We start from the raw sequence: 16735 nt of genomic DNA, 5'->3' as shown, positions 1-16735 counted from the left end.
GGATGTATCAACAGTTCTTGGTTGAGGTAGTGACATATTTTAATATTGAAAATGAGTAGACTATTCCTTTAACTCTAGCACAGAATTTATATGGCCAGTTTCACGGCTTTGTAGACCTAGCATTTTAAATCAGATTAGTTTTAATAGTTTTAGATCACTGTAAAAATCAAACCAGTATGAAATTTTTTTACCTTGTTACATTTGATTTATTTTTCAATTCATCAAGCAAAGCAATTTAGGAGCTTGACAGCTTCAGTTCCATTTTCTTATTTGACAAAAGTAACCAAGATTTTCTTAAGTTTACTTTTTATGTTCCACTTTAAAGTCACGTCTTTTTATTTTGCACAGCTACTTATTGCTTTTGGTACTTTACTCATTTTGTGTTCTTATCCCAGAGCCTTGAGTTTTTTTGCGTTTGTCTAATCAGTGTTGTATTCATTGTTGCTTTTGGACCGAGTCTGAGTTGGAAAGATTGTTTTCATTCAGATTGAGAGACAACACTTTTTGTGGTAATTCACAAGTACAAACCTCACAGAGTCAACAGTCTGCAGGCATGAAGCAGGGTGTGTCGCGTGGACATTTACGTGAGGTCCTTGTTCTGAGGTGTAATTTTATACTGTAACAGTTGACTACATAGCTGTTAGCTGACTGTTTTACATAAGTTTTAATAAGCAAATTATATTCATATTGGCTATGCCGCACATCTGATTAGCAGGACTGGGTGATTCTCGCGAAATTAGACTTGATAAAAAAAGTAAATGCAAGGTAAGAGTATCAAAATAAGAAGCATACAGTTACAAATCTCTTCATGTACTATTTTGCTCATGATTTCAAATGACATCATATAAACCAATTTTTATGTTTTTTCCACATTTAATGAGTAAAGTTTCACTACCGCAACGTGACCATGACTGGATTTAGGTTCTTTGACATGGAAATATCTACAATTAAAAAATCTAAAAAATAAAAAGCTAAAAAGCTAAATACTATAAACATTTACAGTAAAGAAACATGTGGTATTTGGTGATTATTGGTAAATGTAGAGACAATAATATGGAACATAAATGTGTCCAAGAAAAATTTTCTCATCCTTCGCAACAATTTTCAATCATTGTTTAAGCCCTCAATGAACTAACATTTTCACAAAAAAATAGTTGGAAGGGACATAATTGACTGTGACACTTTTAAGATTACTACCAGGTAAGCAGTTCTTATTTTTTCTCTCTAGATAGAAGTTGAAAATTTTTAGTTCTCATTACCGAAACATGAGTTTGTAAATGCATATATTTAATGTAATATCATGTTGCGGTAATGATAATTTTTAATAATGATGAACTAAAAATGTAAATAATTATATAGGAAATATTTTTTAAATCCTCTCAAAATAATGGTTATAGTAAGGTCAGACCTTAATCTTATATGTGCAAAAATATTGCACAAAATTGGCTTCAAGGGCTTTTTTTTTTTAAAAATCTGATGCTGGACACCTACTAAGATTTCGTGAGAATCGCCCGACTTTGTTTACGGAGGTTATGAGTATTTTTGCCATCCATGAATTTGGTGGCATACTGATGGTGTTAGTTGTTCTTGTGGCTTACTGGGCAGAGTATAGCAACACAAATGTCATGGGTTAATCCCAACTCTCAAATTGCGTTTACTTGCCAAAGTCAAATTTTAATAGGTGTTGATATTGTTAAGTGCATGAAGTTAAACAGAAGACGTTTGCTATACAGTACATGGATGGGTAACCAGCACGGTTCAGAGGGGTCGTGATTTCTCTCCCCTTATGGTCTTCAATGAACATAGATGTTTTTGCCAGTAAAGGCGGGGTGGTAAGGTGTGCCTCTGCCGCCTGCCGCGTGACAATCAGGAGGGGCTCGTTGGCGACGTGGGCTAGTGATACCGTCTCCTTGAATTTGCCTTTGAACATGTTGAGGTCTCAGCAAGGCGACACAAGCGGTCACGAAATGCTACCACTGGTAGGCGGAGGTCAGTCTGTTTATCTACTTCCTCTTGCCGGCGTGCCACAACACTCGGAGAGGATGCTGGGGACAAATTTAGACCTCCAGCTCACCCTCCATCTGCCGTGGCTAGCTGTGGGCCTGTCTCCATGGGAACCGGAGCCAGGTTGCCAAGAGTGAGAGCTGGAACGAGAGGAAATGAGCATTTATCCATCATTCTGCTCAACTAATAAAAAACATTTGCTCAATTTTAATGGACCTATCAGATTGTGTAATAAAGACAATTAATATTTTTTTCATATACAGTAAAATGGATTATTATGATCACTTGAGAGCCCGCACACTGCCATTTATGTTGTTAATAATTATACAAGCATTATACAAAATAATCACCTTGAATCAAGGTGGTCCACTTATTTACTACAGTCTCAACTAGCTGTCACATGGCCTCTTGAATCTGCTCTCACAACCATTATTGTACTTCTGTAGAACCACAGTTCTAGACCAACTTTGTCGACTGACCTGTTAATTTATGGAAAGAAAAATGCGCAGGAACTGGGAAGATGTTTATCCCATTTTAAAAGTGCAGTTAACGTGTGAGAAGTTCAGATGCAAAACCCTAAGTGGGTGTTTCTTGGAAATTAGACTTATGAGGTGTCATGAAACATTTTGATAAAAAAAGTAAATGCATAGTAAAAGTATCAAAATAAGAAGCATACAGTTACAAACATCTCTTCACGTACTATTTTGCGCATGATTTTAAATGACATCATGCAAACCAATTTTGTTGTTTTTTTCGTTTTCACGTTTAAGTGGAAAATTTTCATTACCGCAATGTGTCCATGATTGGATTTGGGTTCTTTGACTTGGAAATATTTATAATTAAAAAAAACTAAAAATTAAAAACCTTCAGTGCATGTTATACTATAAACATTTACAGTAAAGAAACGTTGTATTTGGTGATAATTGGTAAATGTAGAGACAATAATAAGGAATATAAATGTGTCCAAGACCAATTTTCTCATCCTCTGCAACAATTTTCAATCATTGTTTAAGCCCTCAATGAACTAACATTTTCAAAAAAAAAAATATGGGGCATCATTGACTGGGACACTCGGGATGGCTGCCAGGTAAGCAGTTCTTATTTTTTCTCTCCAGATAAAAGTTGAAATTTTGTTTGTCATAGTACCTTGACAACTTTTTAGTACTCATTACCGAAACATGAGTTTGTAAATGCATATACTTAATGTAATATAATGTTGCGGTAATGATAATTTTTGATAATGATCATCTAAAAAATGTAAATAATTATATAGGAAGTATTTTTTAAATCCTCTAGAAAATTGGTTATAGTGAGTTTAATCTTATATGTGCAAAAAATTCTGATGCTGGACACCTTCTAAATCTAGATTTCGTGAGAATTACCCAAGTGCATCTGACATGTTTTCTTGTAAATTTGCATTTTTTTATCAGGCTCTTTATTATTAAGTTATTAGTCAGTAATTGAAATGCAAGAAGCTTTGCAAAAATGAAAGTCAGAATGTAAAAATTAATAAACTGATTCATACTTCAGGGGATGCAGTCATCCATGTGGCTGCCACATTTGGGTTGTGTTCAGGTCCAAGTACTCACAAGGGACCCAAGTTTGAATGTGATCCATTGTCGTTTTGCACGCCATCGAATTCATTTTTTGTGCACTTAGAGGATTCTGCCAACAAACTGAATGGCGTTAGGCCAAGATTAAACTGATTTGAAAGTGAAGGTATTTACTGAACACAGTACACCTGAAATACATTGCAGAGAGCATTTGGTTAATATCATCAAATTTAATATCAAATATTTGACCGAGGTGGCGTTTAGTGGCTTTTGCATCCGAGTTGCTCATACTGTATACAGTATCATACAAAAATACATTTCTTCTTCATCACATCAGGCAAGTTGTCACTTGGACAGTGGAAAGATGGGGAAAAATTTGTTAAGCTTTAAAATGGTTTTCGCCTCTCTCTAGAAGATTTAGTCGGAAGCAAGCAATGGTTTGACAGCTTTCAATGTGTTATTTAATTTACCCAAGCACATCTGTTTTACCATCTTTTGATGTTTTGTGAAACTTTCAACAGTCCGGGGATAGGTATTTACATATGCATTTGGAGATGCTATTATCCAATGCAACTTAGTGTATTAAAGCTATTCATTTTTTTATCAGTATGTGTGTTCACTCGAATAATGCAATGCAATTGAGCGACAGTAACAGTATTTCAATGACTTAGTGATTCATGATCCAAATCAGATTGCTGTTCCAGTAAATCTTGAAGATGAAGCCAAACCCAAATGACTCAACAGGGATAAGCATTTGAACAAACGTGTCCCACAACGAGTATGGGCTTTAATGGTTTGCTTAATTTCATTGTTATCAACATCTAAACTTAATGTGCTAGAAATATTTGAATGTGACTTCATCTTAAAAACTAAAAATAATGATCATAGGTGTGGGAATATCAAATAGTTACAGTAACTTGAACTTGCAGTTGTGCAGTTGGTTGCTAGTATGCATGTGCTTGTCAGTAAGACGACAGCTAATTTAGATTTCCATAGATCCGTATATATTTGCATGTGTTTGTGTATTCGTTCCAGTACCTCTACTAATAGATAACTGCACGAGCAGGTCATGGGTTCAATCCCAGGAACACGTATACTAATAAAATCAGTAGGCTAACTTGAATTAACTGCAAGTCGCTTTGGATTGAAGCATCTGCCAAGTGCACTAATGGGTGATTCTCACGAAATCCAGACTTAAAGGTGTCCAGCATCAGATGTTTTTAAGGAGACATTGAACCCACACATTGTTTTGCACATATGAGATTAAGGTCTGATTTTACTGTAACTATTATTTTTAGAGAATTTTAGAAATATTTCCTATAGAATTATTTACATTTTTTAGATTATCATTATAAAAAATTATCATTACCGCAACATGATATTACATTAAGTATATGCATTTACAAACTCATGTTTCGGTAATGAGAACTAAAACGTTGTCTAGGTACTATGACAAACTAAATTTTAACTTTTATCTGGAGAGAAAAAATAAGAACTGCTTACCTGGTAGCCATCTTGAGTGTCCCAGTCAATTATGTCCCTTCCACCAAATTTTTTTTTTGGAAATATTAGTTCCCTGAGAATTTTTTCTTGGACATATTTATATCCCTTATTATAGTCTCTACATTTAGCAATGATCACCAAATACCACATGTTTCTTTACTGTAAATGTTTATAGTATAACATGCACTGAAGCTTTTAATTTTTTTGATTTTTTCATTATAAATATTTCCATCTCAAAGAACCCAAATCCAGTCATGGACACGTTGCGGTGATGAAATTTTTCCCCTTACATGTGGAATGGGCAGCAGGGTTGGTTTGTATGATGTCATTTGAAATCATGTGCAAAACACTACATGAAGAGATGTTTGTAACTGTATGCTCTTATTTTGCATTTACTTTTTTATCAAATGTTTCATGCCACCTCATAAGTCTAATTTCGCAAGAATCACCCTAATGTAATGTAAATGTAATGTCGTTTTATTTTCTATGTTTGAGCATGTGTGAAGACGTCCTTGCCGTCTTTCCTGTCTGGCTATAAATGACGTAACTGTGGGTCTCCCAGTCCAGTGGATTGCACATAGACAGTCATGAATAATTCACAGCACTCTCCTCATTGGAAAGCACTCTCTTAATCAGCCTGTTTAAAAGCCACATCAATACAGTGTCAGAAATCATTACGCTGCGTCATACAAAGCCTGGACACAGTCAGTGCATACAGTGTGATAACAACATTGTCTTCTGTCTAGATTTCTCTCTTCTCTCTATTAATGGCTTTCTGTTTGCTGTTTTATGTCTGTTAGTATTAATGCAAATATAAATTCAGTTTAATTGCAGTGTAATACATATGCAGATTAAATGCATTCATTGCAAATTTATGGTTCAGTTCTTTCATCTAAAGAAGGCAAATGTATACTAATGTCATGAATAATGATGAAGGTCTTAGTGTTGTTATATTTGCGATAATTGCTTGCTGTTGATAAAAACAGCAGTCTGTAAGCAGCCTACCTCTGCTTGTGAAAGCTCATTAAATTGTTGCGCATCACTCAGCCTGCAGCAGCTGTTCGGGATAGCAAACTCAGTCAAGAATCTGTCAAGTTATTTCAAGTTTTTCCCTTCACCGTTTCTTTAGTGAACACCAAGTAACTTAAAGCTGGGTGCACACTGTACATTTTCTTGGCAAGACTTTGTCATCAGTAATATTCAAGAACGACTGTCACAAAGCAAAATCGTCTGTCTTGTATTGCATAGCGTGGCATACTTGGCGATGTCAAATTAATTGCCTTTGTACATTTCTGGCGCTCCGATGAATCACCTCGGATGTTCTGACAGTGTATATGTATCTATCTGCTAAAGAACTAATAGGAGAATAGCAGTCGATGAAGTTTGTATGTAAAATAGAGAATTGTTTAGTTAAAAATGTTGACGCTAGCTTTTTTTTAGCATTCCCTTTATTTATAACCATGCTATCCGTGTTACCACAGGTTTGCTCTGAATTAGCAGTCCGTGATTTTTTTCTGCTCTGACTCCAGACTTTGTCTTAGGTTTTTTTTTGCATTTTATAAATAGTTTCCTGGAAAACATTGCCAGCATAAGCACAAGGACATGCATTTATGCAGTGTCTTTTAATATCACATGTAAATGAGAATCTTTAAATGGTGACCATAACTGTCCAGACAGCACTTAAGTTAAGATACACATCACGGTAGGTTGCCTTGGCTTTTAACCAAAATCCTACTGCGGTCATATCATACAACCTGTCCACAAGCAATCAAAAAAGATGCAAAAATAACCAGCTTTAATCAGGCACCTTAAACACTGAATTATTCACAAAACTTACTAAAAAGTCACGGAGAGCATAAAAACCACAGAATGGTTTAAAATAAACTATAGCAGCAGTAAAGTGAGTAAATTATGTGGTCTGATAACCAGTTCTTATGGCAGATATTTTTGTTTTTTTTCCCCTAAAATATGCCCCAACAAAAAACAATGTACAATTAAAAAAATTGATCTTGAGCTTCTATGTTTTGCAATAAAATATCAATCAGAATGAATTTTCAGTGTACCATTTTTATTTGTTTTATAAGTGAATTTTAATAGAATTAAAATAGTAGAAATAAAAAATATCATGGAATTTAATGGGTAGGCCTACCGTCAACTGTGTGCTTACCATTATTTATCAAAATATTTTCTTCCTCATTTATCACAATACTTCCAAAATACTTTCCTACTATAGAAGTCAATGGTCACTATCTGCTGTGTGGTCTTTTGTGGTTCGATTTCTTTTTGAGATGTGAAATCAATGAGGTCCTGGTCCACTTCGCGTGTCGTTTGGACATGTATTAAAATAAACTGCTGCACGGAAAGCCGGGTCTAAGTTCTTATGAACAATAAAGGGTCTGAGTTCACTTCAGTTCTGAAGAGGACCAAAAAAAAGAACTGGGTCCTCTTTTGAGTCCACTATATTGTGAACACCAAAAGGACTGAGGTAATTTAGCTAGTTCCTTTTCTGGTTTACTTTAAGTGAACTGGGTTTGGTTCTTTTAAAATGAACTATATGTGAAAACACCCTTAGTGTGGATGTTGAAGTAGCTTTAATGTACCAAGCTACTTTTGCCATGTATACTTTAGCTGTCTTTTACAATCTAAACCATTTTTGTATAGAAAGTTTGGTAGCTTAGCATGGCACATTTTCCCAACACTGATCATTAACACTTTCTTTATTATTTATGTGTCTCTGCAGGACCAGTGAAGTTCTAAAATGTGACAGACTGTAGACGGTAGACGAACAGGACTGTTCACAGACAGGGAAAGTTCATCAAAAGCATCTTAAGACATTTTTTGTCAAGCCCTATTGCCAGGCTTTAACCAAAAAGAGAGAATGATGATTTTCACCAAGGCTATTTGTAAAAAGGAGAGGAGACATTCTACACACAACTCCAACTTGCATATATGGCGGAAACACACTGATACTGTTTAATTATGTCTTTCTTTCAGTTAAGACATCTGGTGTCTGTTACATTAATTATGGCGTAATACAATTAGCCCCACCAAAAGTGACAATAAAGCATTTTTCCTATCAAAGGAGTGTTGATGCAATGATGTTAATCCGATTGGTGCTCACAGAAGCATTCCCACTGCATCCGTGAAGCCTCCTCCCCACATTCTATGGAGGCGGAGGAAAGCCGATCAGCTGATGAGGAGCGGTCCAGTGGTCAGCAGCAGTCTGTGGTAGGAGCGCAGCTGCCTCCATTTCAGCAACAAGCTACCTCGCAAACTGTCCATGGATCACATGGCCGCCATCAACATAGGCAGCCAAAACGCTTTGAAATGCTCCAAAGGCAGAAGAAGCAGCAACAGTCACAGGCGAGTGGGTCATCGTGGCAGCTTTCAGATGTACCTGGTCCTTCAAAAGGCAGCTGTTCTGTCCCAGGAGATCCATCTCCTCAAATTCATAATGTTCCACAAACTCAATCTTTGCCCAGTCTGGAAGTACAGGAAGGTACCTCATGTAGGCGAGAACGCAAACCCCAAAAGCCAGGAAAATATGTGTGCACGTACTGCGGCCGCCCTTGTGCAAAGCCCAGTGTCCTCCAAAAACACATCCGATCTCACACAGGAGAGAGACCTTATCCTTGTGTCCCATGCGGCTTCTCCTTCAAGACCAAAAGTAACCTGTATAAACATCGCAAATCCCATGCACATCGAATTAAAGCAGGCATGTCCTCAAGTCGTGAGGAGCCCAGTTTTAGCGGGACTGAGGGAGGGGCCTTGGGAGATGAGCAAGAAGGCACGGAAGGAGACAGTACAGGTTCAGAAGATGAGACCGGTCAACAACAACCATCTACCTCACAGGGCAGGCCAACTCTGAAAAAAGGTTGCAAGGTAGAATTGTCATTCATAGAGGAAGGTCCCCCCACTGAGGATTCGCAGGCAGTCAAGCAAAGGCTTGCAATGAGGCTAAGTGAGAGAAAGCGATCTCCCAGGACATCTTCAGATGAAACTCGATCCTCATTGGGTCCTGGCAGTAAGGGCAGCACAGAATCTGGCTATTTTTCTCGGTCTGGAAGTGCAGAGCTGTCACAAGTTAGCCCACCAAATGCTAGTGCTAAAACCTACGCTGAGATAATTTTAGGAAAGTATGGAAGACTAGGACAACAGCAGAGAATTTCTCAGCAGCAGCTGCAATTATCCTCTTCGGGTCAACATGAAAAATCAATCCCTTTCAATGTTCCCAAGACACAAGTCATTGAGCATATAACCAAGTTAATTACTATAAATGAAGCTGTAGTAGATACAAGTGAAATTGATAGTGTCAAACCAAGGCGTTCCTCACTTTCTAGAAGAAGTAGCATTGAGTCTGTTAAAATATCTTCACCAAAAGAACACTTTGTTTTTGAATCAAAGGGGGACATCCCAAGCTCTTGTGGTTCTGGTTTTCAACGTATTTCTGGTAGCTTGGCGAGTAAATTGTCAGGTTCATATTTGGTTGATACAGAGACATTGGCTAGTCAAAGTTCTAGTGCTGCTCTTTATAGAAGTCAGTCAATGCCATCCTCTGGTGACACTTCAAATGTCGCTTCACACAGCTTTCGTCTCAGTCATTCTTTTGATGAACAGCAAGCAGTAGCAGCTGAAATGAGAATTGGGTCACACCAACGAATGTTACGACGCCAACCTGCTATTGAGATGCCAGTTGGAACAGACCTTATTTTAGAGGATACAGGCTCTTCTTCCAGATTGAAGGAATCAGATTTTGGAAAGAAGCAAGAAAAAGAACTACACCTATATGAGTGTGAAATGTGTGGGACTCATTTAAAAAAGCAGGAAGCTTATGCAGCACATAGACTTGTATGTATGAGTAAGCCTCCACTGGGTCCTCAGAGTGATGAAGGTAGTTCCTTTGAGAATCAGCCACAAATTATGAGCTACAAATTCAAAGCCATGGCCATGGCTGTGCGCAAGAGGAAAAAAAAGGAGGAGAGTCTTGAGGAAGATCCTCCCAGTCCAGGTCCAACAGCTGTGTCTTTCAGCAACCAGCCTTTATCAATTATGGGCAGTATTGAAAATCAGGGCACAACTTGTGCCTTTTCACAAGGTGAGCTAGAACGGAGGAGTTCTTGGAAGGAAATTTCTGTTATCCAACATACTAGATCTTTTGAAAAACAGGAAAGCATCTCTATGGCATATCAGGATGCAGAACTGGAACACAAGCAATCACATGAGCCAAAACCAGCCACTGCATCCAGGTTAATACGTCAGCCCAATATTCAAGTGCCAGAAATCCTGGTTACAGAGGAGCCAGATACTGAAATGATCTCACATACAGCGAGCACACACACCTCCAAAGAGCCAGAGAGAGTGGAAGAATTCCAATGGCCTCAACGCAGCCAAAGTCTGGCTCAGCTTCCTGCAGAGAAACTACCACCAAAGAAAAAGCGTCTCCGTTTGGCTGAGGCAACTCAGTCATCAGGTGAATCTAGCTTTGAGTCGGTTTCTCTGCCACACAGCCCAAGCCAAGAGAGTAGCATTTCCCATGCATCTAGTCGTTCTGCATCCTTTGAGGAAACGGCAAGGCCTGACTCTGAGATGCACAATGCTACCTGGAGCTCCCAAGGGTCTCACATGCTTACTGTTCCAACAAGTCATCACCAACAACATCATTCTCATAAGGAAATGCGTCGCTCAGCCTCTGAACAGGCATCTACAAGTCCTCCACATCCTGCTCATGCAGAAGAAACAAGAAGTAAATCTTTTGACTATGGATTCCTCTCTGGAGAACGTACTTCTTCTACTTGGAAGGAAAGAAGGAAATGCCTCTTGGTGAAGCATGCAACCCTTGGTGAACCTGATCAGGAGGAGCCATCTGCTAATTTTAAACCTGGTGTTTCAGCTGTGTGTCAGTCCTATCTTGGTCATCCTCCCCTCACAGTCACAGAGTATAGAATCAGAGACAGGACTTCTAGGCTTAGCTCAGAGCATATAGGGAAGACAGTGGCGCTCATCCAGTCCCCTCCTTCCCTCCCATCAACAGTTTTTTCCCTACCACAAGCAAACCCAAATATTTGTTCCCCAAGTCAGTATCCCAGATTTCTCCCAGTCACTACAGCCATATCTGGGGTACTTTCCAATCAGATGTTTCAACAAGACTTCATTCCCAGTGAACCACCTCAGCTGCATCGAAGACCCCCTGAGTATGAAGAACGTCTGGGCCTTTCCCTTCAACCACTCCCCACTTCATTTCCTGTACAATCAAGTGATGTCACTCAGGCTGTTTGCTTTTCCATGCCAGGTGGTTTAGCTATTCAGGTCCCATCAGGGCCTCTCTTCAGGGAGTCTAGAGTCTCATCACCTTCATCCATGCAAAGCCCTAGTCATTCACAACAACAGATAGTCATTCCCCACACTCCACATCCCATTATTGCTCCATGTTTTGAACAGCTTGCCCCAGTGGTGTCTCTAGTAGTCCCTGTGCGTTTACAGACTCACATTCCTACCTATGCTAGTGCCATGTATACAACCATCTCACAAATTTTAGCCACAACACAAGATCCAGTCTGCTGCACAGCCATGGTGATTATGGGAAAGCTGGAAGAAGACAAACTTCAAAGATCTTACCTTAGGCTGCCCTCCCCAAACCCCAAAAGCTATATTCCCTTACCACTGCCTCTTGAGTATGGAGCAGGAACTTCATCTGATGACAGCTGTGGGCAGCTTGGTGCTGGAGGAAGCAAGCGAATGCTGTCACCTGCAGGCAGTCTAGAACTTAGTCTAGAGGCACAGCGACATCAAAAACGGGTGAAAGAGGAGGAGGAAAAAGAAGAGGATGACAAGGAAGATGAAGATAACGATAACAAATGTGATGAGAAATCTCAGGAGAGGAATCAGGGAAAAAATAAACAGAGGCTGACAGTGGAGACTGTGGGGAGAGAAAAGGATGCGAGAGAAGTAACAGAAACAATAAGCAAACGGGACATAACAGAGCACAAAACTGAACGCTTGGAGGAGGAAAGGAAAGAGATGGGACACAAGTGTGTTTCAAGAGTAACAAGTCCAAAGAGAGCCATGGACCCTTCATATCCCACTCTGCATACTAGTACATCCGTCAGCTGGTGCTACCTAAACTACACCAAGCCCAACCCGTCAACACACACAGATTCAGCTTCTGTTTATTCCTCATGGAGCATCAGCATGCATAACCCCAATCTACCTGGCTTATCCACCAAAACCTTACTGTCACTGCTGCACTCCAAACAGAAACATAGTGCTGAGACATACACCATGGCAACAGCTCCAACACCAAACACTGACAAACTGGAACCTTCTGGCATCAATAAGGCCAGTGAGTCAGAGGTAAACATCAATGTAATTTGCCATTTTTAACACATAATCTCATGCACATAATAACTTATATTTTCTTCTTATTCACTATAAAGTGACTTGATGTCTGGAAGTTGAAGATTTTAAATTTGCATGTAGATGTAGATACTACAGTGTTTTTGAATTAACTTGTGTGTATGGAGTGTAGGTACATGCCTCCCCACCCAGCACACCCGTCAAAGTAAAAGAGGAACCACCAGATGAACGAAGAGAAAAAGACAAAAAGACGGCTGATGATGTGCCCACAACATCAACACCGAGTAAACCGGCACGTATTTGCATTTTTGAAGGCGGGTGAGTTAGCTCTTATAGATCATATTTAACATTAAAGAAGATAATAGTGCTATTCGTAGCACACATATATATAATGTATGTTAGTGACAAAGATTGTGTTAAATGTGAACATGTGAACCATTAGGGACTTCAATTGTGCTTGATTCAGGCTTCACACCTCACGTAAGGACATACATGCGAGTTAAGTTTTTAGATGTGCTGAAAACTTCTGCAGCTATGCTCATTAGTGTTGTGCCATCTATTTGTACATAGAAACAAGTTTTTTAACTTAAGTCGACACATTTGCTACTTTTAATTGTAGTGCATGATTCGATTACCATTTTTGGTCATATAGAAAAACAGAACACAGCGGAGGGATGGGCAGACATAAATAGGAGAGATTCAGAAGGTGACCTGTACACATCAAAGGCTTTGGATTCATTAGTAGAGTCTTTTGCATTCTTCTGCTTATGCGGGGTGCTCATTGTGTTTGAGAGCTTAAACTGCAGCAGCAACTCACCACAGCCCTCATTTTTATTCTTGCTTTCTTTGTCTCTCGCTGCCTTTATTGCGCTCATACAGTTCTGCCTCGCACGCCCACGCGCTCCCTAATCACATCAGTCTTTGCGCTCTCTCTTTTTCTCTGTCTCTCTCACACACTCCATTTTGTCTCCTAAACTTCTCGCATCCATCAACACCTTTTGTGTTTCACCTCTCGCATCTCACGACTGTTTTTCCAGCTTACTCTCTTTTTATTAGCTGGAGATAATATGCTTCTAAAAGAAAACCAAATGTTCTTCACCATTCATGCATAGTCTCCACACATCACGTTTTTTTTGTAATCCGCTCCCTATTCGATGGCACCTTTCTTGAATAGTCGACTGGTGTGTTTAGAGGCTTTTTGTTGTAATTCTGGTTTCATTTAATAGCGTTTTGTGCCATGCTATATTGAGCATACTGGATTTTTACCTAGAAGCAGATTTTAGCAAGACATTTCGCAAACACCCCACCCCATCCATTTTTACACTTTTCATGAAATCTCACATACAACATCTACCCAGGCACATCTCATTCTCCGTGTATCAGGCTTAGCTGCCATATAAAGCAGATGAGGATTCATAACCTAGCAGTCAATAATGCAATTATACATTAATTTATTCTCTCCAACTGCAGGACTCGCGGTACTATCTGCTAAGAAGCCTGCAAGATTACATATTTCAGTTTTGCAAAATGCTTAAGCTCTTTCATAGTTTTACATATTGCAAAGTGTTACATAACATACAAGGATGTATATCATTGACCTTTTTTATTTTACATATGCGGTCTAGATAAGGAACACTGAAGTTCACCCAACGACTTTTCTGCAATGGTTTACTCGCGATCATTTCGTTTCGAACCCATATGCTGATATTTCTTTAAGATTTGGCATTAACATCTATTAAGAATCCTGGCTGTCGTGCTGTCAAGAGGTGCTTAACCATTTTTCAGAAATATCTGCTGTGTTTAAAATAGCAGCGTATGAGTTTGGAACAACATATGACAGAATTTTTGGAAAACTCTTCATTTATTTGGAAAACTTGATTTATTGTGATCCAGTGACTTCACTTGTTGGCGTGAAATAAAGTTTTAGATATTCCCCTTTAGACATGTTTGTTGTAGAATAGATGTCAACTAAAAATACACAGGGTGTTGTGTAAGACAAACAAAAACAGTTTTTATGTCCAGTTATGGGTCATAGTAGGTGTTCCTAACCATTAAAATGGAAAGATGGGCCATCCAGCCCCGTTCTTTGAGGGATTTTTTTGTAAATGCAAATCGATGAGCGGTGATGTAATAACATTTATTACACTTCTAGGAGTAACAAGGAAATGTATAATCATTTGTTTTATTAACCTCCTTATCTGTTTCTCTCTCTCTCTCTCTCTCTCTCTCTCTCTCTCTCAACTGTGCAGTTATAAATCAAATGAGGACTATGTGTATGTTCGGGGTAGAGGAAGAGGGAAATATGTTTGTGGGGAGTGTGGAATTCGATGCAAGAAGCCCAGCATGCTTAAAAAGCACATTCGTACTCATACAGACGTCCGTCCCTATGTATGTAAGCACTGCAACTTTGCCTTCAAAACCAAAGGTAGGTTGTAATCTTTAACTTGCACTAGCTCCTATATGTCTCTTGAAGATCTCTTAAAGAGACAGTTCACCCAAAAAAATTAATTATATTTTTTTCCTCACCCTGATGTTATTTTAATCCCGTATGAGTTTCTTGTTGAAAACAAATGGTAGAGTAACCACACAGTTGATGGTACCTAATGGGAAAAATACTATGGAAGTCAGTGCGTTCTGTGTGGTTACCAGCATTTATCAAAATATGAAGAGTTTGGTTCCAAAACGCAATGAATCAATTTTGACTCATTTGGGTAAAGATATGTTTTCTATACCAAGAAAGTGAAAAGATGAAAACCACTATTTTCTGTTATAAACTTTCACATAGCATCTTTAGGTTATAATAACTAAAAAAAAATGAAATCCATAATTTGATTCTTAAAGATGTATTATAAAAACTGGTTCGTGTTTCCGCAAAATGCAATAAGTCCATGAAATGTTTTTTTCTATTGAATCAATATATAAATGTGCATTCATCTTTGCAATGTTATATTCATGTAGTTGATTGGTGGTATACACCGATTAAAAAAATAAACAAAAATGGCTTTAATCAAAACACTTACTTTGTCATATTAAGAACACTGTCATTGCTGCTGTCATACTTGTGACGTCATCGCTGAACTTTTTTGAGAGCGATCAGCTGTAAAATGTTTTGGTCCTGCTTGATTTTCGTTGACCTCGAGTAAAATAATGGAAAGTTTTTTATAAGATCCCCTGGGGTCAATGTGTTAGCATGACAGAAGCTTGATGCTGTCATGTGAGAACAAGCAACAGCCGGCATTTTTCCTTCCCCGAGTGGCTTACGTTTCTTCCCCGTCAGAGAAAACCACCACAGGTTTATTAATGCCATCAAAATTATTATTTTGTTTTTGTTTGTTTGTTATTCACAAAGAAGATGTGTAGCTCCGCCATTATTGTTTACAATGCATGGAATGGTGCGCTTTGATTGGTTTTGCGGATTTATTGCATTCTGCAGAGAAGGAGGACTGGCGTTTGTTTGGAAAAACAGAGAAACTGACCTGATACAATACTGATTTTGGCAGTAAAACATTTTTTAATGGCATTTAACGTGTTTTAGAACCAAACTCTTCATATCTTCCTTTGTGTTAAGCAGAATAAATAAACTCATACAGGATTAGAACAACATGATGACAGAATAACATTTTTTGGGTCATCTATTCAGTAAATCATAAGCTATAAGGCTGCCACCTCATTGTATATTTTCTGTCAAAACCCTGTTTTCTCAAAGGGAACCTTACCAAACACATGAAGTCCAAGGCTCATGGTAAGAAATGTCTGGAGATGGGCGTGTCTGAGTCATCTGTGGATGAGTTGGAGACTGACGAAGCAGGTAGGGTTGCCAGATTTTTATTGTTTATCAGGTTGGTGTTTATTTTGTGTATGCACAAAATGGTGACCTAGATAGCAACAATGTTGCATCAAAGTACTCCACTGCGTGGCCAGTAAAGTCCTTAAAGATAAAAAATTAATGACATGGCCCCCTTCTTCACCTGACTTAAACCCTATTGAGAACTTTTGGGCCCTTCTTAAGCAGGTGTAAGCATTTACAGTGAAGGTAAACAGTACACCTCTATGAACAGTGTTTGGGAGGCGGTTGCGGCTGCACAAAATGTTGATTCTGACCAGATCAAGAAACTGACTGAATCCGTGAATGGAAGGCTTGTGACTATTATCGAAAGAAGGGTGGCTATAGACGGTTTCAGCAGTACCAACATAAACAAGCGGCTGTCGTGGTCTGCACGTAATTTCCGGTAAACTCCGCTAAGAATAAATAACAACAAAGTTCTTTAAATGTAGTTTATTTATATAACAAGCAAAAAAACAACACAGAGATTACTTAGGAA

The 16735-nt window shown here is 38.6% G+C and overlaps 1 protein-coding gene across 2 annotated transcripts in view; it reads left to right on the top strand.

The window, feature by feature from the left end:
- hivep3b (HIVEP zinc finger 3b) overlaps nucleotides 1-16735 on the top strand; it is an 82209-nt gene that overhangs the window by 59013 nt on the left and 6461 nt on the right. For both annotated transcript variants that reach the window (XM_055210577.2, XM_055210578.2), the window contains exons 2-5: nucleotides 7801-12410; nucleotides 12586-12731; nucleotides 14663-14838; nucleotides 16120-16221. In XM_055210577.2, coding sequence (XP_055066552.2) covers nucleotides 8226-12410; nucleotides 12586-12731; nucleotides 14663-14838; nucleotides 16120-16221 — 4609 coding nt within the window. In that variant the 5' untranslated portion in view covers nucleotides 7801-8225. The remainder of the gene's footprint in view (nucleotides 1-7800; nucleotides 12411-12585; nucleotides 12732-14662; nucleotides 14839-16119; nucleotides 16222-16735) is intronic.

This window comes from Misgurnus anguillicaudatus, chromosome 10, assembly GCF_027580225.2.
Source record: "Misgurnus anguillicaudatus chromosome 10, ASM2758022v2, whole genome shotgun sequence".
Lineage (NCBI taxonomy): Eukaryota > Metazoa > Chordata > Actinopteri > Cypriniformes > Cobitidae > Misgurnus > Misgurnus anguillicaudatus.
This window is presented reverse-complemented; position numbering and strand designations above follow the sequence as displayed.